General features: G+C 48.8%; 3 protein-coding genes and 1 long non-coding RNA gene across 5 annotated transcripts in view; 2 read left to right on the top strand and 2 right to left on the bottom strand.

The window, feature by feature from the left end:
* Window positions 1-18,663, top strand: part of EIF2AK1 (eukaryotic translation initiation factor 2 alpha kinase 1) — a 25,646-nt gene extending 6,983 nt beyond the window's left edge. Inside the window, exons 3-15 of one of the 2 annotated variants that reach the window (XM_018040510.1) lie at window positions 641-774; window positions 1,457-1,494; window positions 2,165-2,264; window positions 2,834-2,914; window positions 3,548-3,647; window positions 4,182-4,239; window positions 4,565-4,895; window positions 6,074-6,185; window positions 8,426-8,526; window positions 14,211-14,325; window positions 14,559-14,641; window positions 15,108-15,341; window positions 17,725-18,663. In XM_018040510.1, coding sequence (XP_017895999.1) covers window positions 641-774; window positions 1,457-1,494; window positions 2,165-2,264; window positions 2,834-2,914; window positions 3,548-3,647; window positions 4,182-4,239; window positions 4,565-4,895; window positions 6,074-6,185; window positions 8,426-8,526; window positions 14,211-14,325; window positions 14,559-14,641; window positions 15,108-15,341; window positions 17,725-17,856 — 1,619 coding nt within the window. In that variant the 3' untranslated portion in view covers window positions 17,857-18,663. Of the gene's footprint in view, window positions 1-640; window positions 775-1,456; window positions 1,495-2,164; window positions 2,265-2,833; window positions 2,915-3,547; window positions 3,648-4,178; window positions 4,240-4,564; window positions 4,896-6,073; window positions 6,186-8,425; window positions 8,527-14,210; window positions 14,326-14,558; window positions 14,642-15,107; window positions 15,342-17,724 lie in introns of both variants that reach the window. The other variant, XM_018040509.1, reaches the window with a different exon arrangement.
* On the bottom strand, window positions 9,433-14,202 carry ANKRD61 (ankyrin repeat domain 61). Its single transcript, XM_005697890.3, has 3 exons — window positions 12,862-14,202; window positions 11,988-12,085; window positions 9,433-10,527 (listed from the first exon to the last, which is right to left on the bottom strand). Exons 1-3 carry the CDS (start codon window positions 13,090-13,092, stop codon window positions 9,582-9,584), a joined length of 1,275 nt encoding a protein of 424 aa, XP_005697947.2. The 5' UTR covers window positions 13,093-14,202; the 3' UTR covers window positions 9,433-9,581.
* AIMP2 (aminoacyl tRNA synthetase complex interacting multifunctional protein 2) lies at window positions 18,660-26,516 on the bottom strand. Its single transcript, XM_018040512.1, has 4 exons — window positions 26,257-26,516; window positions 21,916-22,122; window positions 19,845-20,076; window positions 18,660-19,188 (listed from the first exon to the last, which is right to left on the bottom strand). Exons 1-4 carry the CDS (start codon window positions 26,389-26,391, stop codon window positions 18,800-18,802), a joined length of 963 nt encoding a protein of 320 aa, XP_017896001.1. The 5' UTR covers window positions 26,392-26,516; the 3' UTR covers window positions 18,660-18,799.
* Window positions 19,195-21,431, top strand: LOC108633891. The gene is made up of 2 exons (XR_001917258.1): window positions 19,195-19,705; window positions 21,388-21,431. It is a non-coding gene; the product is annotated as an uncharacterized LOC108633891 (long non-coding RNA).

Raw genomic sequence — 26,546 nt, 5'->3', positions numbered from 1 at the left:
AACTTGTACAAATTCTATGTTGTTTAATGCCATTGGTTTGAGAGGCAGCCTGTGTCTGAAAATTTGAAATAAACCTTAATAATACATCTTGTAAATTTATTTGTATTTTCCTTTGGGTAATTCCTTATGAATGTCATCGCTGTGAACACCTAAAAAGATTAATCACCATAACATTGTGTGTATCTGAATAAATAAAAGGTAGGTCTTTTTGATTTATAACGTGATAATTCATGGAGTTTTCGAAGATTTGTTATGGTTTAGTTGGTGAGCAGATACATGAAAATCCCAGGTACTGATTCTGAATCTGTTCTCGACCAAAACCCTGAAACAGTTGTGACCAGTTGTCTTGACCCTCCAGCTGGGTGTCTTACAGTTCACGCCTGGCACTGTTTCCCTGAAGTTCAAGTCAGCTCCCGCAATTGAAGGGCTTAGTCCCCAAGACTGCCCTCATTTCAGATGCCAGTTGCAAGCAGGAGGTCCCTGGGTGCTTGGGTTACCCATGCTTGTGGCTGACTTGGTTCCAAATGGGGGGTTCCCGCTGCCCCTCAGGTTTGAGAATTTGCTGTGGCAGCTCACAGCGCCCAGGGAGACATTTTATCGCCGGGCTTTCTAATGATTGTTTTCCCCGCTCTCCTTACAGTGCTTTGTCAGACCTTTATCAAAATGGGGCTGCTGTCGTCCTTCACCTGCAGTGATGAGTTCAGCTCGTTGCGGCTACATCACAACAGAGCCATTACGCATTTGATGAGGTCAGCTAAGGAGAGAGTTCGCCAGGTAAGCACTGAGAAATAAATGTACTCAGTGTGTGACAAAAAACATCCTGATTTTAAGAGAACTCCATTTTAAAGCATTATGAGAACCTGATAACGTGGTTTTTTTTTTATATAACAGGTTTAATATTAACTTTGTTTATTCAACAGATATTTATCGAATGGCTGTTGTGTGTTAGGCTATCTTGTAGGAGTTGGGGTTCAAGTAGTGCACAAAATAAAAGTCCCTGCCCTCAGGGAGCTTATGTTCCTTGAGGAGGAGGCAGTGAACAATAGAAAAAGAAAAATACATGGGGTGTTAGTCGGTGGTGTTAAGAAGAAACATCAAGGAGTAGAGGGCTTAGAAAATGTTGGGAGGTGCTGTGTGAACTCTGCATAGCGTGTCAGAGTGGGCCTTGCTGAGAGGAGAGGCAGGAGCTGCAGCTGAGCACTGAGCCATGCAGAGGGGTCTCAGCCTGGCCTTTGGGTGGCGAGAATATAGCTTTTCCATGAGTGCTCTTTCAGGGAGAAATATCCTTAATTGCAAACCCTTAAGTGATATTGAAAAAGCCATTGGATGGGTGGGTGTATTTTTTTAAATGTTAATTTGAGCATTTGGGAGTAGTCATATAACATTGAATTTGGGTAGATTCCTTATTCCATGAAATTTTCAAAATGTTTTTTAAAAAATAATTTTTTGATTTTAGGGTCCTTGTGAGGATAATTCTCACATCCAGAAGATCAGGTATGTGTTGAATAGTTTTATGACTATATAAGAAGTAAACTGATTCAAAAAGAAATCAGTATGGAGAAGTAATCCTGAATTAATCAGAAATTAGTATGGGGATTAAAAATAATGTAGTTAGGGTAGGTCATGAAAGTTAAAAGCTTTGTAAGATTTCTCATTCTCTTGGACCGCCCCCCCCCCCAATTCCTTAGGGATTCTATAAGCCCCGCCCTTAATTCAGAGCACTGACATCCAGTCCCTGTCAGGGGAACACCACTGAATTTCAACTTCATGGAGGAAATGCTAGTTTAAAACCTGTAACTGTTCTGAACCATTAAGAAATTTAAGTAAATTTGTCACTAAACTCAACTAGTCAGCTGCTGCCTGTTAGTCATCTTTAGAATTCCTGTTTTAAAACAATAATAATTTCTAATTGGAATACTAGTTGCTGGTAAAATACTTAAAATTAGGTTAAAGTTGTCTCTGCTCTCTCTGCTATGCTATTGATTTGCTCATTAGCAGAGGCTTTCTTCATAGAGAATGGAGAGTTTCATTTTAACGCATCCTTTCCAAACCATTCCAGCTTAGGGGATTCCCAGGGCAGTAATACAGTGAGCATGACCTACCTTGGAATGTCATGGTTCTCCCATGTTTTGGTATTGACTGATTGGTTATGTTTAACTTTCAGAGCAAGGGAAGTAGCCTTTGAAGCACAGACTTCACGTTACTTAAACGAATTTGAAGAGCTAGCCGTCTTAGGAAAAGGTGGATACGGAAGAGTATACAAGGTGGTTTTCTACATATTCATTCTGACTTCTACTCTAAACAACGTATTGTATTTGAAGATGTTTTCATTGCCATTTAAAGTGCTCAAAGGAAATTTCCAGAAATTGTATATTTTCTTTTATTAAGATTTGTCATTTGTTAGGGATGTGGGCAGGTTTTAAGTTTTTCCTAACCACGTTGGTGATTTAGGGGGAGTCTGGAAACGTTTTGAGTTTTGTTCTATGGTTAATTTTTATTTAAAAATGTATTACTTGAAACAGTTATTTATGCTGCTGTGTTTTTCACAGAGCTTTTTTGTGAACATCCCCATTCTTCAAACATAGAGCTTCTAGGAGCTGGACTCAGTCCAGCTCTCAGAACCACGACATTCTGAGTACTTGAAAAAACTTTTAGCCTGGCTGACTACGGCTGACTTCCCTGAAGGTAGTTAAGAGGACTCAAAATTACTTTGTAGTGTAATTTTATCTCTTTGTCTAGTTTGGATTATCTAAGGTCAAGTTGAAAAGAACTGTCTTTATTCAGTTGGAATTTAATGGTATAGTTTACTTTGTCTTCTCATCTACTTTTTTAGGTCAGGAATAAATTGGATGGTCAGTACTATGCAATTAAAAAAATCCTGATTAAGGGTGCAACTAAAACAGATTGCATGAAGGTATGATTTTAAACATTTACTTATTTTGAATAGTTGAGTATTTACGTCCTTTTGAAAGAGTGTGTGTGTGTATTTGGCAAATAGTAGGTGGTATGGGTTAACAATTTACTAAGATTGTGTTACAGCAAAATAAACATCGACTCAATTTTTTTATAGGCACTTCAGATTGACCACATTTCTGGGTCATTGCTGGGGAAGTTAATTTTTTAAGTAAACTGTTTATATATAATATGTAACGGGCTTCTTAGGAAAAACACAGATGCTCAATTCAGGTCCAGCTCCTCCCTGGCATGCTGGGTGGTCCTGAGCAAATGACCTAGTCCTCTAAGCCACTTCTGTCTGTTGCCCTTGAAATAGCGGTGACAAATATGGTTTATTTACCTTGGAGGGCTGGACTTAACTTGAAGGGATGAAATGAGAGAATGATTATGTATGAACCATGAGAAGTGTAAAGTACTATATGCATGTAAGGTTTTTAGTTGCTAAGCAACTGCATTTTTCTCCCACAGAAGTATCCCCATCATTTTAAGATAGTTTAGATTCCTCGTACAGAGGGAACAAGTCATATTTGACACCAGACACACGTAACAGATTTGTCAGTAGAAGTCAGCTCTGAGTATATTTCTTCTCCAGGTCCTGCGGGAAGTTAAGGTGCTGGCCGGTCTTCAGCATCCTAATATCGTTGGCTATCACACGGCCTGGATAGAACATGTTCATGTGGCCCACAGGCAAGGTGAGCGGCTTTAGGAGAGACAGTTGAAGGGCTGGTGAATTTTGGCCTACGGGCCACATCTGGCCTGCCTCTCTTGCGCATCCCACAAGCTGATATACAGTTTTTTAAAGAGTTAAAAGGAATCAAAGGAAGCATATTTTGTAAAGATTATGTGAAATGCAAATTTCATTGCCAATAAGTAAAGTGTGTAGAAGCCAGGCTCACAGGAGTGCGTCCTCCGCCGCCGCTTTGGCACTACAGAGCAGAGCGGCATAGTGGCAGCCGAGCCCCCGGGGCCCACAGAGCTTTAAATGCTTACTGTTGGGTCCTGCCCACTGAGTTCACTGAGCCCTTGTATAGGTGAACAGCTCTGTTTCTCTTTCCTAAAATCCACCGGTCATTTGACTAAGCTCGCTGTATTTGCATTTTGCCAGAAGGTCATGACATTTTTTATCTTGTATTCTCATTTGGTATTAGTTACATATCTTAGCACTGCCTTCGACTATAAATTAGAAAACTGAGCAGCTTTGAAGACTCTTCTTTTCTCTTCAGCAGATAGACTTTCTCTTCAGTTGCCGTCCCTGGAAGTGATCTCCGACCATAAAGACCCCAGGTACGTGGGCTGCTGTGTCCTTTCACGTAGTAGATGTTAACTTCCTGTCGCCTCCTTGGGTTGCCTTTTGCAACCAAGGCACTCAGGAGTGTTTTAGACTTTCTTCTTGCTTAGTTTCATTACAAAATGTTAAACTGTTTTCTTTCTCCTCTCAAGTGTTTCCTGTCAGTATTGTAAGTAATTACTACTGCTAGACAGAGTGGCTGTCTTTTTTGTTAGTTTACCAGTAAGATATACATGCAGCCTGGAAGGAACAGTTGAGGTGGTACTCTTGACCTTTTTTTACGTTGATTTTTATCTTTACTTTTTTTTTTTCTCCCTGCAGCGCTCAATATGATGTTAAAAGTGACGAAAGTAACAGCTCATCCATTATTTTTGCCGAATTCACCTCAGAAGAAGAACAGTCCTTACGAAAACCTGGTGTTGAAGACAATCAGAATAACGAATTGGTGAACTACAGCTCCAGTGTCGTCTCCAGAGATGCTGGTGACTTCGAATCATCACTTGAGCTCCGCGAAAGTGACGTGGCTGATGGGTCTTCCAGACCCATTGTTGGGCGTCGGCTGCCGCTTCAGCATAACTCTGACCCAGAGGAGAACTTCGCATCCACTGAGGAGTCTTCTGAAGAAAACCTCAACTTGTTGGGGCAGACAGAGGTCAGTACCTCTCCCAGGACCTGCCGATCTGCCGTTTCCCGGGGGTGATGGCGTGGAGCCCTGTGGCTGGCTCCCTCCCCGGCTTCTCCTCCCCGTCTCTCCCGTAGCCCTCCTGACCTCGTGGCCTGTCTCTTTTCTCGTGTCCCTCCTAACCTGTGTGCCTTGTGTTTGGTCTCCCCTTTTTCCCTCAGTTAACGCTCGCCCTTTCCTGACCTCCTTGCCTGGGCCCTTTCCTTCTCTAGACATTTCATATGTACACCTCGGGATAGAAATTACCTCTCATGCTCTGTTTCTGTGGTATGTTAGCTTCATACTGTCAAAATGTATTTATGGAGAAAGATTTTCTGTCTTTTGGAACCTGACTTTAGAAGACCATCCTAGTGGGGTCACCTGGTCATCTTTCAGGGTCTTATTACACTAATTAGGATTCCACTGATAATGCTGGTGAAACTCCCACCTGCTCGAGTAACATTAACAGGGTCTACACATAATCTGTCATGTTGGGATCATAAAACTTTAGACACCATCCATATATTCACATAGAATTAATTCTGGCTGTCCAGGAACACGAGGCTCTGTGCATGTATTCTCGACGCACAAAATTTTGAGTAGGTCCCCCTGAATTTTACAGGAGTTGAGTGTGAGAGGCTTTCCATCAGAAATCCTTTCATTGCTCTGTAATACATTTGAAAATCTTCCTGAATGGGCTGCAGTGAGCTTAATTGTTGCTTACTTTTTTCTTAGACAAATGGTTAATTTCTGTTCCGCTGAAGTCAAACACAGTGTGTGTACACTCTGGGGTATCCATAGAGTGGTGGAATGCCATACAGTCAGTCCAATACTCTATCTTAGCTTTAAAAACTGTATCTTGAGAGCTGACTAAACAGTTTTGGGCCCATGGCCTCTGTTACATTTGAGAGCTTCTTCCATTTGCCACCTGCCTAAGCCCAGCTGGGCCTGCCCTCCGCCCACTCAGTGATGACACCCCGTCTCCAGTGTTACTCTATTCCCCCCGTCTCCTTCACTAGCCTCTAGGCTTCTTGGGTAGGCCTGTCTGTCCGAGCGCCTCTGCCCGCAGCCCATAGCCCGCTGCTTGGCCTCGAGCAGGCGGGGAGCCTTTGTCCTCTCGAGACCGCTGTGAGCGAACCTGCGACGAGAGCCCGCTCATGTCCCCCCAGGTGCAGTACCGCCTGATGCTGCACATCCAGATGCAGCTGTGCGAGCTCTCGCTGTGGGACTGGATCGCGGAGCGAGACGGCCGGGCCCGGCAGAGTGTGGACGAGGCCGCCTGTGAGTACCGAGGGCGTGTCCTAGGGCCTGGCTGGGAGTGGCAGGCAGGTCGTCTTCTGCCTCTGGATGCTTGAGACGGGGGTCGGGGCGGGGAGGAAAATCACAGTTTTAAAAACAAGTAGGTTGCTTGGAAGTTACTCAGACGATAAAGAATCTGCCTGGAATGTGGGAGACCCGGGTTCGATCCCTGGGTCAGGAGGATCCCCTGGAGAAGGAAATGGCAACCCACTCCAGTTTTCTCGCCTGGAGAATTCCATTGACAGATTAGCCTGGCGGGCTACAGTCCACGGGGTTGCAAAGAGTTGGACACAATTGAGCAAGTAATATTCACTGTCATAGATACATAGTTTGCTAATATTTAAGAGTAATATGGTGGCTCAGATGGGAAAGAATCTGCTCACAGTGTGGGAGACCTGGGTTTGATCCCTTAGTTGGGTAGATCCCCTGGAGAAGGGCATGGCAAACCACTTCAGTATTCTTGCCTGAACAGTCCCCATTGGCAGAGGAGCCTGGTGGGCTGTAGTCCATGGGGTCACAAAGAGTCGGACACTATTGAGCAACTGAGCACCCAGCACAGGAGTAATATGCTAGAATTTAGGTTAGGGATTTTAGATAGAAAAGGTCTTTAAAATGTTTTTAAGGGAAAAAATTTAAATATTTTATTTTAGGTTTTTAGCCTGAAAATGTGACACTTTTACAAAAAGAGACCTTGAAAGAAACCCTTACAGAAGGGTATGTAGTCAGGAGTTTGTCTCCCTCAGGATCCAGAGTACCCCCACCCCTCCCCACCCCACAGTTCTAGCATATCCTCTAGAAATAACTCTGTTAGGTTAACGTTTGTAAAATATTACCACACTGGTTCTCAACTTAGGCTGCACATTGAGATTACCTGGGGAACTTTTCAAAAACATGTCGATAAAAAAGAATAACTCTACAGTGGGAGAAACCTGGCAGACACCCCCTAAGCTAGTGGTCAAGGTCAATATCAACAGTGATAACTCATGTTGCTAGTATGTGCACTTGAGAAGAGCTGATGAGAGGGGCAGGGTATCTCTGTGGTCAATATCAACAGTGATAACTCATGTTGCTAGTATGTGCACTTGAGAAGAGCTGATGAGAGGGGCAGGGTATCTCTGTGGTCTTCCTCCCCAGAGCCCATAACCCCAGTCTAATCACGAGATAAACACAGACACATCCCAGCTGAAGGATGTTCTACCAAACACCTGACCAGTCCTTCTCAAAACTGTCAAGGTCATCATAAACAGGAAAAGTCTGAGACCAGAGGACCCTCAAGAGGCATGACAAGTAAATGTAATGTGGTGTCCTGGATGGAGTCCTGGAACAGAAAAAGGACATTAGGTAAAAACTAGGGAAGTCTGAATAACCCATGGACTCTTAGCAGGATCGGTGCATTAATTGTGACAAATGTACCAGACTGATGTAGGTGTTGACGACAGGGAGCCTGGGTGTGGGGTAAGTGGGCACTGCCTCAGTTTGTCTGTCAGTCTAAGACTGTTTTTTCTAAAAAATGAAATCCTTTTCAAAAAGGATGTTGTCTGGGCCCACAGCAATAACTTTTATATAGTTGGTCTTGGTTAGGGCTTGGCCTTTGGTCTGTTTTGTGAAAGTTCTCTTGTTGGTTCTGATGTGTGTCCAAAGTTGAGATTCACTGTATCATAATAGATTATCAAAATAGGGGATGCGAACGACTTGATTTTAGGCCAAGACTCAACTAAGTATAATTAGTCATTTGCTATTCACTCCTAATGAAACTGGGCCCCTCTATTTGGACTAAAACACAGGTTAGTTGGCCTACTCAGAATCTTAAGGCTGGCTTCCAGCGGAGAGGAGGAGATGTAACGTCTCTCCAGTAGCTCCTCAGTGTCCCTGTCTCCCATGAACCTAGAGCGTTCCAGATGTTGCTCAGCGCAGTCGCGGGCGGTGGGGCCTAGGGTATCGAGGGCCCCCAGGAGCTGTATGTGTCCTCGTCCTCCTCGTGTACATTGTAGTGCTGTGGGCTCGTCTTTGTGGGAGGAGCGTGGTTCACCCCAGCCCTGTGAGCACTTGGTTTCACAGCTTCTGCTTGGGAAATGAGTCCTTAGGGAAGTGCTGAAAATCTGAATGTTGTATCGGTGTCACATGTTAATGTATTTGTAACTGCATTCATTACATTTTGATATTAATTAATGAGTGAAAAACTATTAGAAAAGTGAAACTTTTTTTTTTTTTTTAACTTCAAGGTCCTTATGTTATGGCCAGTGTTGCAACAAAGATTTTTCAGGAGTTGGTGGAAGGTGTGTTTTACATACATAACATGGGGATTGTACACAGAGATCTGAAGGTGAGTGGGGGAGATTCAGCCACTGACAGCTGCTTACTGGGATGCCTTGGGTATCAGTTCATTAAATTAGAGGTCGTGTACCTTTGTTCGTTTACCTCGGAGGTTATCCTTACGTCTGTGTTACATAAGTGATCGTTCCATAGGTCTGGAACATGAAACCTTGAAGGGAAATTTAAAAGGAATAATCTTTGGGTATTCAAAAATTCTAGCTCATTTCAGGTGTTAATACTGAGGGTGCTCTGAGTACGAATATAACTCATTTTGCTAAAGATATTTCATGCCGACAAAAATGCTCATTTTTTTTCCTGCTTTGGAGGTAAAATCTGTTTCTATAATTATTCCTCTTAAAGGAAATTTAACATGGGAATTTTTTTTTCTGCTGTTTGAAAAAACTGCAGTAACTATTCCAATTTTTGATAAAAGACTGTCAAGAGAGAAAATGGAATTCGCTGGTGGTACAATGGTTAGGACTCCATGCTTTCACTGCCAAGGGCAAAGGTTCAGTTCCTGGTTGGGGAACTAAAATCTCACAAGCTACTTGGCGCGGCCAAAAAAAGAGAAAAATATATATTTACTGCTTTGGTGTGCTTAGTTGCTCAGTCATGTCTGACTCTTTTGCAGCCCCTTGGACTAAATATAGCCCACCAGGCTCTCCTCTGTCCGTGGGGTTCCAGGCAGGAATACTGGAGTGGGTAGCCATGTCCTCTACCAGGGGATCTTCCCGACCCAGGGATTGAACCCCTGTCTCCTATGCTTCCTGCATTGCAGGCAGATTCTTTACCTGTTGAGCCATTGAGAAGCCCTCCTTTTTTGGCAGAGAGTTTTAAATTAATTTACTTACCTTTTGGGGGCAAAAGTTAAATCCTGGAAAATGCTCTTAAAAGACTGTTTAGGAAGGAAAAGTTACTGTGCAGATCACTTTATTTTTTGAAAAGGTTTAAGAACCAGTAGTTTGTACATTTGTATAAGGTGACGGTGTAGGTATGTGGGCACACGTCTAGCCAGAAAGGGCAGGGAGTCACTGGAGCCCTGTGGCCCTGTGCAGCCTGGAGGGCTTATTTCAGGAGCTGAGCTAAGTCGTGATGGCCATAGACAGAGCTCCACATCTCCCCAGGGAGAAGCCGCCTCAAGAGCTGTTTGTGCTTCTCCCCGTAAATATTTCTGACGTTTCTTTTACAGATGTCTTCCAGGGATAAGGGCTTCTGAGATAGCTTTAGGAGGGTTTCCCTTAGGAGGTGGAATTCTGGGAGCAGGATCCCCGCAGGTAGGTTTCCTTGGTTGTCGGTCAGCCTCAGAGGGTAAGAGCGGAAGAGCAGCCTGGCGAGAAGGGCCGTGTCTCGTATGTTGGAGCCACGCTGGAGGTACATGTGTATCGGAGACTCCCCGTTTCTTGTTAAGATGTTCACGTTGGCTTCAAATTCGAGCAGGAGGTTGATGATCACCTCCCTGCCTCCGAAACACGCCTCGTGGATGGCAGCCTGACCATCATGGTCCCGGGCGTTGACCTGGGCCCCGTGGACCAGGAGTAGGCGAATGCAGCCGAGGCCTGCCGCCAGGAGGCGGCCGGCCTTGCTCGACGCGGTGCACACCGCCAGCTTCAGGGCCGTGTTGCCTGTGGAGGAGATGGCGCAGTTGACGTTGGCCCCCCAGGCAATCAGAGTTTCCATCATCTCCTTGTTGAGTATGTCGGCAGCCATGTGCAGGGGCGTCATGCTGGACCCATTCTGGGCGTTGACCTGGGCCCCGTTCTGCACCAGGATGGACAGGACCAAGTGGGTCCCGTAGATGGTGGCCAGGTGCAGCGGGCAGTGCCTGTGGCCGCTGTCCACCCGAGCATTCACCTGGGCCCCGTGCGCGCACAGGATGCGGAGGCACAGGACGGCGTCGCTCTGGATGTCCGTCAGCATCATCTGGATCTTGTTCCTCGGCTTCGTCCACGTGGTCGAGGTGATGGGCCAGTTCAGCAGCATCAGGTGCAGGGTGGTGAAGCCTTGTGTGTCCCTGGAATAGGCATTCAGGGCAGGTTACACTCAGCTCACAGTGGGGATGGCCTGGGGGGGCGAGCTATGGCTTACGAGGAAAACGATTACGATAGTCCCCCGTGATTACCCGAAAGATGGGCCTGACACTCTGCATTGCTCTTTACTTTCTTGGGGTATTGCAGCATTCTGAGGGGACAGGGTGGTATGCCTCACAGCACAGAGGGGCTCAGCTTCCTGTCATAGCTTGTGTCAGCTGCAAGTCCTGCTAGATTCGTGGCCTCCTCCAGGTTGCATCTCAGTTACCTCTGTGTCCCAGCGCCTCCCCAGGGGAGTGTGCAGAGTTAGCAGCCATTCAGTAAAACCGCCCGGACTCCTGCATGATCCAGGGGTTCCCACTGAAGTGAGCCGTGAAGGGCCGGGGCGCCTGCTGACTCAGTCCCTGGTGGCCCCGCGCCTGCTCCTCTAACCTGGCATTTTCACTCACATGCGGATGGCGGGGGCTGCCTCTCGAGTTCACTCTCAGAACCTGCTCCACCCCAGGCCAAGCAAAGGTTTGACAAATCAGCCCTCGTCTCCGTTACTGAAGTCTCTCACAATTGCCTTCAGAACTCCGTGATTTTGGCAGGGAAAGGGGAAGATCTCTTAGGAACATCTGACCGCTCCCCTGGAATTGGATAACTTTGAGTTCACCTGTGTGGATTTAACGTAAGCCCTGCGACAGGGAAGTGGAGAAATAGCAGCATCCCCACCTGGCAGAGCTTCCAGTTGAATGTGGAAGGGTTAAGCCGACAGAGCTACTAAACAGGCTGGTGGGCAGAGTTCTCCAGAGATCTGCGCCCCACCCAAGGCGAGGAAGGTATACCGAGGAGTCCCGGTGGTGGGGTGGGGGAGCTGCCGCTCCAGTCCTGGGAGGCCTGTGGGCGGGTCTGCAGACCCCGGTGGGGCCCATGGGGGAGGGTGACAGCACGATGGGTTGGGGGCCTTTCCGGAGCACGGTCAGGATTTGGGGCTTTACTTTTGTTTATACCGTGTACTTCTTCCATTCATTCAGATGGTATTTATAGGACACTTAGGAAGTATCAGCCTTGGTTTAGGTGGTGAAGATATATTGGGAAGCAGGATAAACTTCTTTCCAAGAAAATCTCTGCCTATTTCTATTTTCTTGTCTCTCCTATCTAACTTAGGTCATTAAACTCCCTGAGGGCTGTGACCAGGGACTTCATTTTGCACAAACCATTGCTGAGCACTTAATACGCTGCATTAAGAGGGCTGACTGACTTGTGTTCTCGAATTATTTCCAGTTTTTCAGAGGATCTCTAGTCAGTAAAGAAACTGGTTTGTTCAAAACGTGGTAGGTAACCCGTAGTCCGTCCCTGGTGGAATGGACGAGTCCAGACAGGACCAGGAAGAGGTCACTGAAATCTTATGTGTCCTCATTTATTCATATTTTCAAAACGGTGGCCTGTCGCGGTAACTTACCGGACTTCCGGGTCAGCCCCGCGCTCCAGCAGGCAAAGCAGACTCTGCGCCTTGAGGTATTTGGCTGCCAGGTGGATGGGGGGAAAGGACAGCGTCTCCTTGGGGGGAGAAGTACGTTACAAGTAGCCCAGTGTAGTTGGAAATAACAGTTGTGTTAATCCCCCTCAAAGGGATTAATTATGTCTAGAATCTCTTTAATTCAGTATTTTTCTGCTATCTGCACTGAAAGTATCCCTTTTGCTTGTTTTAAATGACCCCACGCTAGTCAATTCTGTATTATAAAAAATCTGTATTTTACATTAATGCAGATTTACCAGGGGAGCAGATACAATTTACTTAAAGCTTTGAAAGTCGTTTTCTTGTGATGAGCTCATTGTGTAGAATTAATGGTAATTGCTGTCAAGTCCCTTCGAATTTAAATGAACCCAGAGGGTCATTGCCAAGTAGGTTCTGTGTAGTTTACAGCTTTGCCAAAGTCATTGGTATCATTAGTAAATTCTGCATTTTCAGGGTTTCCAAGTTAATGCCACTTATGTTGTCGATGATTAGCAGAGCTGTTTACCGAAGTTCTTAAAAAAGATGTATGTAGTGGCCTTACAGCATGACTGCAAGATTAAGGCAGAGGGTGACTTAAATTGTAGAGGCACTACTCATTGTATAAAAATTCAGACAATGAAAAAAGTATGTGTAAGAAAGGGAGAAGTGATTCCAGCGCACAGATGTAGCCTTGGCACATTTGAGAGGATGACATGAAGGCTCTCCCAGCCGGGCGAGCCCCGCCTCTGCTCACACTCAGCAGGACACGGCTCGGGGCACACTGCCTGGCCCGGGGCATGCCGAGGGCGCTGAGTGAGCGGGCAGGGGAGGTGAGTACCTGGTTGAGGAACTGCCTGGAGTTGGCCAGGCTATAGCCCGTGGAGCTGGCCGGGACGGTCATGGGCTGGTTTACGGGGTGGCTCCTCAGCAGGGCCCGGAGCGCGGCGCAGTCCTGTCGCATGATGGCCTCGCAGAGCTGGACGTGCAGCGTGGCCGCTGTGCCGCCCTCCTGGCCCCTGGGCCCATTGGCTGCCCGCCCCTTGCTGCCTCTCTTGGTTATGTTTCCCATGAGCACAGCTTCCAGTGGGGAACCTAGGGATTCAGGGAAGGTGCAGTACAGAATCGGTCAGTCCCACTCTCTGGGGTTCTTCCAGCTCAGTTCTAGAACTGACCTAGAACTGCTGAGAATCGTATCCATGAACACGACGCATTTTTCCCTCAGAGTCCAGCTTTTTCACCTGTTCCTGTATCTGTTGTGCCAACAGAAGCGCTGTTTCCAGGACTTTCTGCTCAGTCATAAAAACTTACTCAGAGTGTCATCTTGTACATAAGATTGTTCTTTTATGTTTTCTCTTCCCATTCAGCTACTGTTAAAACTGATGAAGCTAAAATAGGGGAATTTACACATTCAAATAAAACTTTTTTGTCCAGGCCATGAGGCCTGTGGGATCTTTGTTTCCCAGTCAGGGATTGAACCTACATCCCTTTCGTTGGAAGCTCGGAGTCCTAACCACTGAACCATCAGGGAAGTCTCCAAACAAATGTCTATGTTGAAATTAAGAAAACTTGACTTTTAACCTGAGCATTTTTTAGTTTTCAGTGGAATTCCTCCCGCCTCCAGCAGAGGGGTGTTTTCACACTGGTCTAGGGGTAGCTCCAAGGGAAACGTGTTGGGCCTGCAGTGGTTGCTTCGACAGAGCAAAATGTATACGTTCAGAGTGTGGCCCGGTCGTTCCCAGCCCTGGCTGACACAGAGGAAACATCTAGGAGCTTTAAAAAAAAAAAAGACCAGTTTTCTTTTATTTTTTTTTTCATTAAGAAAAGAAAAATCAACAGCGTTGACTTGTTGAAAGGATAGTAGTTTTTTAAAAGCTTCAGTGATTCTGAGGTCTCAGCAGGGCTAAGGTGTGCTTGTGTACAAGCATGCTCTATGTTAGAAGCTGGGGACTTGAAACCAATGTCAGTGCCCGTGTCCACCCCCTGGAATTCTGTTAGTCCAGGGAGTGGCTTGGACACTGAGATTTGTTTCCGGTTCCGCGGTGAAGTGCGGCCGAGTTTGAGAGCCACTATTCTCATTGCTGATTCATGAAGGGCTGCTGACTCCTGAGTTGAGAAGTCTCAACATCTACTCATTTTCACTGTTCGTTTTAGAACACCAGGGAATTGACGTATTGTGTTTGTTTACAGCCCAGAAATATTTTCCTTCATGGCCCTGATCAGCAAGTAAAAATAGGAGACTTTGGCCTGGCCTGTGCAGACATCATCCAGAAAAACACAGACTGGGGCAGTGCAAATGGGGAGAGTAAGTTTGTTTTGGTGATGGTTTTTGTTGGTTTGTTTTTACATTAAAAAGAGAGAGAGACAGTTGGACACTGTCAGTATTTAAAGAGAATCATAAAGACTTAATAGCAAAGGTGTGATTTTTAAGAAGCAGCACCGTTCCCTTGGGAGCTGCAGTGTCTGCTCAGGGTCAGGGGTCTTCACGTGAACGGTGCTAACCCTGCCAGGCTTCATCTTTGACTTTTCAAATCACAGGGGCGCCAACGCACACCTCCAGAGTGGGTACGTGTCTGTACGCTTCCCCCGAACAGCTGGAGGGATCCGAGTATGATGCCAAGGTAGGACTGGTTCCCCTTTACCCAGTGTGTGGGTTTACCTGTAGTCGGAAGTAACAGGACGTACAGTACATGCAGGGGAGGCTCTGACATCCACGTGGTTCTGGAGATGGTGGAGCGAGGTAGGCAGATTCTCTCTCAGATCAAACGGCCAAAGTGGGAAAGCCTCACTTTCTAACTGCATCGTTGGGAAAGACCCTGATGCTGAGGAAGAGGGAGGGCAGGAGGAAAAGGGGGGAAGGTGCGATGGTTGGACGGCGCGATGGTTGGACGGCATCATCGACTCAATGGACGTGAGTCTGAGCAAACTCCAGGAGACAGTGAAGGACGGGGAGCCTGGCGTGCTGCAGTTCACGGGGTCGCAAGGAGTTGGACATGACTTAGGGAGTCAACAACTGTTTTCAAATTCACGGGTGTCACAGATGTCACTGTGTATTCCCTACTCAATGACCATCTCCCCTGTTTCCAGTCAGACATGTATAGCTTGGGCGTGATCCTGCTGGAGCTCTTTCAGCCATTTGGGACAGAAATGGAGCGAGCACACGTTTTAACAGGTTTGAGGACCGGACAGATCCCTGAGGCCCTCAGTAAAAGGTGTCCCGTCCAAGCCAAGTACATCCAGCACTTAACCAGAAAGAACTCAGCCCAGAGGCCATCCGCCATCCAGCTGCTGCAGAGTGAGCTCTTCCAAAATTCTGGAAATGTATGTATGACTTATTTAATACTGGGGAAAACAGGAGGTCCAACATGGAGCTTGTTGTTTTGTTTTTCCCATGGCAAAAACAAGTTTATTGAAAGAAGAGAAAGAGCACCTCAAGGAAGAGGTGGGCCAAGCCAAGAGAGGCAGTGGCCAGACATGGTTTAAATTGTGAATCCCATTTCATGAAGAGCAGTTGAGCTTAGAATAAGGGTTACAGAAACGAAATATCTCAACCCATTCTCAGAGCTTCCAGTGGCGCACTTGTCAGGCAAGCCAGGTGACTGCTGCCAGCTGTCCACGCTGAAGGTGGTCCCCTCGGGCTCCAGTTTTGAGCCTCATCCTGCTGTCAGGTTTTGGCTTTCCTTCCCAGCCGTGGTATGTGGCCTTTTATGAACTGTTATACAGTGTGTACTGGTAGAAGGGCTTCCCAGGTGGCATAGTGGTAGAGAGTCCACCTGCAGTGCAGGAGACAGTGGTTCCATCCCTGGGTCGGGAAGATCCCCCGGAGGAACCCGTTTTAGCAGTCTTGCCTGGGGAACCCCATGGACAGAGGAGCCTGGTGGGCTGCAAAGAAACGGGCATGACTGAGCGCACAGCAGAAAGGCGCACGCACTGGGGGATCCAGGACAGCAGGGACGCCCAGGGGAGCCGGCCCGTCTGGCCAGGCCCTCCTTAACCAGCCTGAGAGCTCAGTGCTCGGGCGCGGGAGTCTGGCCTTCTCTCCCGTGAGCAGGCGCTGCCCCAGGCAGCCCCTCCCCGCCCTCCTTCCCAACTTGGTGTTTCACTCCCGGGTATGAACAGAAACTTTCCAAGACTTAAAAAGTCTGGATTCAGAGAGACTCACAGGGTCTCTGGTGCTTTGCTACTCAGAGTGGGTCCTCCGGCCAGCAGCACCAGCCTCACCTGGGAGCTCATTAGGAACACGGGCTCCGGGGCTCTGCGCCCCCGACCTGCTTCGTAACAAGGTCTCCAAGGGCCTTCCCCCCAGCATGTGGGCAGCAGTGTGTGAACGTGCTGCTTCCGGGGAGCAGACTCCGCACCAGCGGGTAAAATCACCACCAACTTGATAGAATTCTCGGAGCCCCCTGCCTCTCCCACCAGCCTGTTAAAAACAAAAGCTGCGGGAGAAGGGGCTGCCGTGAGTGCTTCCACAGGCCGTCCAAGGGGTTCTGAGGCTCACGAGTTGGGGACCCACTGGCAGCTGGTTAGTTGGTTTGTCTCCTGTTTAAGGCTTATTCATTTTTGAGTCAAAGCAGGGAATTTTACTAGATGGAACAGTAAGCGGGCAGGTGCAGTGGCTTTCTCTGAGCCTCTGAAAGGAGCAGATGTGGTGGTTAGCGTGATCTCCTCGTGTGGAGGGGATTTTCTAACTCCCCGTGAGGATGGTGAGTGGAGACCATCGCTATTTGGTACTAATGGTAAGGATTTCTCCTGGTAGAACTGTTTCCCACACCTCCACACAGATTCATCTGTTTATACCCGTGGCCCTCGCTTTGCACTCTGTGTAGTGCAGGGCTGTGAAAATGACCACACGGAGCTCACAGCATAATCACTCATGGGAAGAAGCCAGGTTACTCCTTGACCTTTAAAAATGTTTGTCAAAATGTTTAAAACTCTCTCATTATCTAGTTAGAGATGTATACAGACATGAAAAGTTATAAAACTACAGTGGAGCATTAAAGTGTTCCAGTAGTTTGAGCAGTGCCCGCCTTCATCTCATCCCATGATTAGGATAGAGAGCGAGCACCTTTCCTCTGGTGACTTGTCACCCTGCTTGCCAAGTTTGCATCAGCTTCTGGCATTTTGTCTTGGGCACTTTCGATGCTGGGATCTGTCCCCAGGGGTTCTTTCCTGGGGACGTCTGCGTCCTCTTCCTGTTTGATAAGCCGCCCTTACTCGGCGCTGGATGGTGGCGTGATCTGCAGCCCCAGCATCAGCTGTCCTGTCTGGGATGCTGCATGTTTGATTTTCACTTCCAGCACCGTCCCTTCTCATTGCTCGGCTGCACCTTCGTATCTGTTGGCTGATTCCCTCTTTCAAAAACGTCAGTGGGTTTATCAGTGGGAAACAGGAGGCAGTGTGGCTGCGCCACTGTGTGAACCAACTCACTCACTCAGCGACCAGCCACCAGGGCTTCCTAGAGAAGTGAGCACTGTCCCCCATCAGGAGACGCATGGTGGGTCACATAGCATGCTGTGGACTTGAAGTGCTCGGGCAGTCAGTCACTGTACCTGGGTAACTGACGCTCACCACATGGCTGGGTGATGCGTAGTAAGCCGTGGGAACTGGAATCCATGTGGGTCAGCACTGTGCACAGGCAGCCTGTATGTTTCAAAGTAGAGGAAGAACCTGAGGCAGTGGAGCTTAAAATTCTCTCTCTTCACAGGTTAATCTGACCTTACAGATGAAGATAGTCGAGCAAGAGAAAGAAATTCAGGAACTAAGGAAGCAGCTAAGTCTCCTTTCTCAGGACAAAGGGGTAAAGGGTGACATGCGAGACGGGGGCGTGCCTGTCTAGCCGCAAGGGCTCTATGAACAGGAAAGTGGACTTAAAACTCTTCAACCGAAACAGTCAACTGGAGTGTGAATTTTCAACCTTTACTAGGGTGTAGCTGGTGTAACTCTTAACTGTATGTAGGAATCCTCTACAGGACTCATCAAAGTGAGGCTCTGACAGTGCCTTTTAAGGCTGGCATTCTGCACGTGAGACGACTGGAAACGAATCTGCTCCCGTCTTTCCCTTCTGCCCCGTGCGCGCCTTCTCCTGGGCTTCTTGCCTTAATAGCACCATCCCTCCAACCCGACCGTGAAATGCAGGCCGCTTCCCCAGCACTTCTGAGCGCAGCCGTGACCACATCCTCCTCTCGAATGTTCTGCCACAGGGACGCGGTGTGCTCGGGACCTCTCTCTGCCGGAGCCCAGGCCTTGCTGGGCTATTGAGTCGACAGCTGCCAGCCCCCCGGCCCTCCACACTACTGCCCAACTCACTACAAGACGTCAGCCAGTGGCATGGTGCACGTCACCCAGCCTGTTCCTGTTGTCTTCACCTTCACCCAGCCATCACCCCAAAACCCACACCCCCTCAAAGCTTGGCGCCTCTCTGCCCCCAAACCATCGGACGGGCAGCTGCGCGCTCAGCAGCCCTGCCTTTGCCCTGCGTGGTTCCCATGGGCTTCCTCCTCACAGACCCGCGTCCCCCAAACCTACATTCCTCAAGGCAGCAACGTGCCAGTCCTGTTTGTACCCCGACGCGTCGCCGGCGGCTGTCATGGTATTTCGCACACAGTGTCCATGGACTTTAAATAAAATGAAAACCACAAGTTAAGTACGTGATGCTTTTATTGATACTTGACCCTTGGCCTAAATAAAGGCTTTGATTTTAGTACGAGTCCTTTTACCAATGATGGGCACGAAACAGCACCGTTCTTAAATTAAAACCCGTGAAGAGGAGCGGCCGAGCTTCACTGAAGGAGCTTGAGGGCCGTGTGGAAAGGGGCCAGGTTTTCGCAGGCCCGCATCCACTTCTGCACGTTGGCTGGTGCCGTCCCCCCACAGCCCCCTGTCTGCCGGAGCACGGACCACAGCACCACATCGGCCACGGTGAGCTCGTCCCCCACGAGCCAGGGGGTCTTCCCGAGGGCAGAGTTCATGGAGCGGAACACGGCGGCCTTCTCTTTACTGCTGCCCTCTTTCAGCTGAAAAATAGCTACATCCACCCAGTTATCTATGAGGGTTAAGTTCACAGCATCCTGCTTCTGGCCAAAGAGCGAGAACAGGAAGCGGGCAATGTTGCCTTCCCCTTCGATGGGACACATCGTCTGGACACTGAACTTCATCTGCGTCTTTGGCACTGAAAGGAATGAACACCACGAGATGTCAGAAAGGGCGGCATCACCAGAGACGTGTTCCTGCGGTGTGGCGTGGGGGTTGGAGTGGGGGGTCCCTGCCAGTCATGCACCCAGTGGTACTTAAAAGATTGCTAACATTCAAGAAAGTTTAGGTTAAAAGAGTGCCAACTATATTATCAAGTAACCATTTCTGGTATTTGGTGATGACAGCATTCAAGCTGGAAGGACCTCCAACCTTCTGTTCCCGGCCCTGTACCCCAGGATCTGGCGATGAGGACTGGGAACCAGGGGTCTCATGTACCAGCGAGACCTCCTGCCGCCCTGGCCCTGACTCTCGGGCCTCGCGGGATGGACATGGGCTCATGTCCCTCTGGGAAGCCTGACTGGAGAGGCACCTTGCCGTTCTGCATCAGGTCACGTCTGTTAGGAGAGAATGCCAGTGTCCCCCCTGCCCCTGACATCATGACAGGCTTTGGAACGTGCCAGCGGCAGCCCCCTGAGGATGGAGCGCATCTCTGGGTAAGGACGCCTCTGCTCTTGCAGAGCCCTCAGGGGTTTCCCAGACTCAGAGAGGATCAGACCTGAGGGCGGACAGCCAAGGAGCACCCCCAGCCCCTTCCTGTTCACGTGGTGGGCGTCAGCCCGTCCTGCCGCTCACCGTCCTTCCAGATCAGGGTGAAGCCCAGCTGGTACTCGTGGCGGGGCTGCTGCCTCGTCTGCTCGCCGAAGCACTGGAGGAGCTTGGCTGGCACGCTCCGCACGGCCGAGTGCGTGTGCACTGAGGACAGGACCTTGTAGTGGCCACACAGCAGCCGGTGCAGCACGAGCAGGGAGAGGGGCGGCGAGGCAGGGTTGGCGTTGATCACGATGTCCTTCAGCGCCCCGTGGTCCTGGGGAGCGGCAGACCGCCATGGGGCAGCGACCCGCCCCACGACGGGAGTCAGAACCTGGCCAGGCTAGCTCGAGCAGGTGTCACCTCCCAGAGGATGCCGCCGACACCCCAGCCGCAGCTGAGGCAGGAGGGGGCCCCTGCGGCTCTCAGCTTGGTGAGAACCGGGGACGGCAGCGACTCTAGTCCCTCCAGCCCCGCATGGACGCTCCCAAAAACAAGTGACTTTACCATCAAGTCAGTACAACATGGTGGGAAGGACACTTTTGTTTTTCCCCAAGTTAAAAAGACAGTTAAACACATGCAATTACTCCTTTTACTAAACTGAACGCTCAACAGTATATAGTTTCTACAGCAATTTGGTTTATGTGCCAATGAGGAGCCCCTTGGGGCTTCTCAGGTGGCTTAGCAGTAAAGAATCCACCTGCCAACACAGGAGACTCAAGAGACATGGGTTCGACCCCTGGGTTGGAAAGATCCCTTGGAGTAGGAAATGGCAAACCGCTCCAGTATTCTTGCCTGGGAAACTTCACGGACAGAGGAGCCTGGTGGGCCACAGTCCATGGGCCGCAGACTTGGACATGACTGAGTGACTGAGCACAGAAGAGCCCTGAGGAAAAGGGTCTTGGCTAAGGGAGACTGTGAATTAGAGTGCTGAAATGCACTGCCTTTTTGTTTTCTAAATTTAATTACAGGTGATTTACGACATGCACTGCCCTTTTAGATGCAGACTATCTTATTTCTGTACTTCCACACTTCGTAACGAATGAACTCATCCGATACAGCAGAGGCCAAACGGCTTGGCTTTCTGCCCACAGCCCTGCCACAATCTGGCCTCTGGTCTGGTCTGGCCAGGTCACTCCTGACTGACGCTCTTCACGTGGACCTAGGCTGGATGCTCTCCATTTCTCCAAACGTATCGTGTTACCTGACCCTGCCTTCTGCAGTATCAAAATTCATCTGAAGCACCATGAGCTCGGGGAGGCCCCTCCGGCCCTGGGACACCCGACACGGTTGTGCTCACCGATTTATCCCCTACGCAGACTGGCTCTTGGGGGACTAGCCGGGTGGAGTCTCATGCAAATGTGAACTGGGTGATGAAGGGACACTGACTGCAGAGGGACGCATGTTTTCAAAAAGAGCTCTGGGCCAGACACTGCAGCGTGGCCTCACTTGTTAGGCTTTCAAGCAGGACCATTTCTACTGTCAATTCTAGGGGTGGTGCTAGCGGGGATTCTTGGGGCGAACCCTTCTGTACCCAGTTGTTAACAAGATGTTCTTTCTCTGTGTGTTCAATTATTCCCTATATCAGCTGCAGCAATTGAATTTTAATAGAGCAAATGGATTTAAGCAAAATATGTCTGAGGTATGAGACAGTGACTTGCTTTCGGCAACAAACTACAGAAGGTTTGGTGAAATATCTGTGCCTGGGCAGCCAAAGCTCTGAAATTCAGGCCCTTCCCGAGGAACAAAGGTTGACTTGGGGGAAACTCAGAGAAGCACGACAAGCCACCCAACAGCTGCTTCCCCAGGGCTTGGAGGCTGCTCGGACCTGCCACGAGTGGCAGGAAGAAGGGACGCCTGGGCCCCTCCTCTGCCTAAGGGTCCTCCCAGTCTCCTCTGCATCCAGAACGGCAGAGCCGCATTAGCGCTTGCCTAGCTTCACTCACAGCTCACGCATCTGTTCCGTGCAGGTACAGTCAGAAGAGGAAAAAAGAATGTGCTTTGTGTACCGTCTTTGAAAACGTGGAAACTGGGGCTTCAGTCACACTAGCACGATCTTCCAGCACCCACCACCACCCAGCATTGTGATGTTCTTCAGCTTGCTGAATGAACTTACCTGTCCGAGCATGGCGTTTAAGTCCACGGTGCTGGTTGACAGAGCAGCCAGCTCGTCAGCCTGGATTATGTTGGTTACATCCAAGTCCGCATCTGGTGTCTGAATCATCTTGGATAGACCATCGACCGCAGCTTTCAACTCGTACAGACGTTTTAAAATATCATCTTGGCGGGACTCAAGAGCTTGAAGAGACGGGTCTGAGGCTTCCTAAACAGACCAACATCAGAACATTCATTTCCTCTCATGGCAAAGCACTCTGTTTAAACTTGGCCACTTGCCTTCTACTTAGTTCCATGAATTCATCAAACTTCCTGCCTTTCAAAAGACATCAAAATGAAGTAGCAGGATCATCTCATTTTCCGCAGTCCCATAGGTCCTGAAATCAATCCCCAAATGCTATAAAACAAACCACGCTGCGACTGAAAACCACTTTGAAATTGTAAGGCTCCTATTTCAGGCACTTAAGTCTTTAAAAACAGAGAATGAGAAAACAACAAACACAGATTGTTCCTTCTATCAAACTAGTTCAAAATACTTTACGTAAATGAACAGAATAAAGACAGGGGGGTGGCAATAAGAATGTGATCAATAATTTATACTAATGGAAGGAAAACTGGGGCACACACAAACAAAGTGTCTTTAGGTTTGGAAGTATATCCGGGGTGGGCAGGGTGGTGGTGGTAGTTGTGTGTGTGTGTGATCTGTGCCCCGAATCATTTTTGCGGCGGTACTGGCACTCCCTTACCTTAGAATTATCTAGAACTTCTTCACTGCTGAAATGTATAACTTCATAAACAGGGGATACTCACATCCTTCATTCACTGAATCTCTGCATCTTTCTTGCCTGTTGGTGGACTGGTATACCTTAAGTAACTAGTAATATTTGCTGAGGTCTTCCTTGGTAGCTCAGATGGTAAAGAATCGGCCTGCAATGCAGGAGACCTGGGTTCAACCCCTAGGTTGGGAAGATCCCCTGGAGAAGGGAATGGAAACCCACTCCAGTATTCTTGCCTGGAGAATCCCCATGGACAGAGCCTGGCGGGCCACGGTCCGTGGGGTTGCAAAGAGTTGGACTAACACAATATTTGCTGGGAATAAATCTCTACATACTTATTTAAAAAGCAATACTGAGAAGCCTCCCAGTAGTAACAATATGCAGCCTATTTCTAGTCTAGATTCTCAAGCTCTCACAAAAGGTAATTCATTTGAATCAAGAGAAGGACCCCTTAAGCATGAGTTAAGATGCTCATAAGTAGACAGAAGGCTCATCAAGGCCATGACCTTGAGTCTATAGAAATATGGGCTCACCGTACGTGAGTGTGGGAAGAGCGCCTGCTCACATTTGTGTGCTGGTGACTTTAAGGAACACTGCGTTCCTCCCCTCGTTGCTCATAACTGCCCTCCTCAAATATCCAATTCATCATCAGCTGCTGTCCATTTTCCGGAATCTAGTGGCTCATAAGCTGCCTCCATAGTCACCGCCTGAGTCTGAGACACCACTTTCCACCTGGCCTCCTTCCACCTGGCACCCTTCTGATCCATCCCTCCTGCCCATCCCCAGGATAGTGGCCAGAAAGCAAAACAACCTCAGGCTAAAAAGCAGAGTCCTTAACCTGGCTTGATAAAGAGCTTGTACGGTTGGTCCTCTGGCTACCTCCTCTCCCTTCATTCTCCCCCTCTCTTTGCAAACAGGCCACACTGTCCTTTGGGTCTTAAAACGCACAGGCCGCCACCTGCCCCAGGGCTTTTCCTCGTGGAGTTCCCTCTGTAACACCCCTCCCCCAGCTCTCAGCAGGTTAATGCCTATTTACCCTGCGGCTGGATCTCCACCTCTCAGCTCCCTCGCCTGCTGCTCTTGTTTAAGATCACATAGCAGAGAAATGCAAGATGACAGTGGTCTCGGTGGAATAAAGAAGAATAAAGAGTTCAGTGTGCCAAGTACATAATGGGGCGCTGACCGGAAACGTCTGTAGGCAAAATATGTGACCGGTGAGGCCACCACCTGTGTGACATCCTCAGGTTACTCAGTATTAGTCCTCCTGAGTAGTATTTCCAGGCCTGTAATCCAGCCTGTGTGTGCGCGTTGTCTGTGCTCAGCTTCGCTCATTTCTACATATGGCAATAGCGCCCCTGCCCGACCAGGGGCGGAATACCTACTGTATTCAAAACCCATCGACACTGAAGACTGGACCCAGTACTGCATGTGGAACATGATCTGTGATCAAGAGTCCAACATAGCTTCATCTGAGGAACCTGAGATCTGCCTCACTTTTTTTTTTTTTTTAAAGCCTTGCCGTGTGGCATTTGGGACCTCAGTTTCCCAACCAGGGACTGCACCTGTATACCCACTGCATTAGGAGGGCAGCGTCTTAACCAGTGGACCCCCAGAAGTCTCAAACCTACCACTCTTTCCAACGCTGCCCTGTTGTTTTGCTTGCTCAGGCTTGACTGTGACTTGTGTTTATCCATGTGTGTTATCTACATGTATTTAGAAGTTGTTTATTCTTTGTGTTGCTCTCATTTCCCCTGGAGATGCTAGGTTTCTAATTATCTATCTGCATTGCTATCATCTGCTAGGTTATTATCTTCTAGGTTGCAAGTTCACAGTTAAATGCCCAAAGGAAGCCAGGCAGCAGACTTTAAAAAAGAAAAAAAAGGGCCTTGGTCTCAAAAGAGATGTGATGCTCCCCACTCTGGGGTTTCCTTTTCAGTTCCATGAGTCTGTCCAGTTGAGAGGCACTGGACCGTATGTATGTCTCCATGGGGACCTCCAGGTAAAGAGACACTGGACCATACCTGCATCACTGCCTCAGCTCTGCAGTGAGACAACACTTGTGTTATTTGCTTTCAAACTAAACTAACCACCTCCCTTACAGTCGAGGCAGAAAACTCTTGGGACAAAGGATGACAGGGAAAACGAATCACAAAAGTTCTCTATTCACTCATCTGAGTCAGAATGGACTAAAAGTTTCTCCTGCAGGGAAATTAAGATGTGTTTGCAATTTATAAAAAAAGTCAAAGCTGAGCAGTTACTTTACAAAGGAGGCAAAATCAAAATGCCCAATAAACATGAAAAGGTGCTGAACTGATCTGGAGGTCTGGGAGATCTAAACTAAACTATATGAAGATGTCACTGTACTCCCAACCAGCTTTGGGAAGGGTGCCAGCACCAGAAATTCACATACCTCCAAAATTAAAAAACAAATATAACAGACTTCCCTGCCAGGCCAGTGATTAAGACTCTGCACTCCGACTTCAGGCGGCAAAGGTTCGAATCTGGTAGGGGAACTAAGAACCCCTGTGCTGCAGCAGCGGCGAAATATTTCTTAAAAACAATTTAAAAATCAAGATAAAATGAATCTCTTTTTTAAAAAAAGTTCACCTACACTGCATAAACTGGGATGACCGCTTTGAAAAGCAACTGAATATGGACCAGCCCACTGAGCCGGCAATCCCATGTCCGTGGTATGTACTCTATGTCTGCTCTTGTCCAAGAATATTCACTGCAGAACTGTTCATAATGGCCTAAAATAGAAAACCAGCAGACGCCCGTGGGCAGTGGGATGGATAAAGACGTGGCGGCACAGTTACGCCAAGGAGCAGTAAATCACAGAGGATGAAAGCGAAGCTTTCTCATGCAGCAAAGCGATTCTTCCAATTACGTTCAGAAGGGGCAGCCAGACACCGCAGGGCACGCACTGAAGGCTCCCTCTGACACCAAGACCCCACTGTCCAGGGACGCACACCCAGGGGACAAAGTAAGAGAGAAACGCAGGACGCAATGACCGCCCAAGTTTTAAGTGGGGGCGCTGACTTGTTGCCCTGAATGGGTGACCCTGGGATTCGCTTTACGATTCCTTAGAACTCGCCACTGATGTATTCCTCACTTTTCTGTGGGTAGAATTTGGTTTAAAAAAAAAAAAAAAGTCTAAGCAGTCTTAAGCGGAGGGGAAAAAAAAAGATGGGATAGATCTTCCAATGGGTAAAAGTTATGGTCACTCGGAGGCCGGCGGGCGCGTGAGGCTGGGGTGGGGATAGGCGATCGAGTCTAGTCGCCATGGTTTTGTTCGACACAGTTCAGGTCGCACGGTCCCGACCTGGGGCGACCCGCGGACCCTAGACCCCGAACTCCGCCGACCAGCGCGGCAGCGCCTGCGCACTGAACAAGAGGGCGGCGGCTCAGCGCCTCGGAGGAGCTAGGGCGCCTGAGCACTGGACAGGCATGGCGGTGGGGCCGAAGCCTTGACGCCTGCGCACTGCGCCGGCAGGCGGTGGGACGGGGCCTTGGCGCCGGCGCACTGAAAGGGTGGGGGGGGCGGGGCAAGGGCCGCGCGTTCCTACCTGCACGTGGTCGGCGGACGGCGCCGGGCTGCCGGTCCTGCCGTGCACGTTGGGGAGCCGGTACATGCAGGTGGGAAGCTCTACGCGGAGAGATCCACTGCCCTCGTGATAGGGCTTTACCTGGTACATCGGCATCCTGGGAAGCAAAGGAGGGAAGGTGGCAGGTGAGAGACACGAACGCTCACAAACCGTCCAAGTCTACGACAGTCTGCTGCCACCTCCTTTCCGACCGGGCTGCGGGCTTTCGGGAAAGCGCAGTTTCTGTGCTCTAATTGGCCCCTGCTATCTCG

Source organism: Capra hircus, chromosome 25 (genome assembly GCF_001704415.2).
Source record: "Capra hircus breed San Clemente chromosome 25, ASM170441v1, whole genome shotgun sequence".
Taxonomy (NCBI): Eukaryota; Metazoa; Chordata; class Mammalia; order Artiodactyla; family Bovidae; genus Capra; species Capra hircus.
The sequence above is the reverse complement of the archived record's forward strand: the minus strand, read 5'-3'. Positions and strand labels throughout refer to the sequence as shown.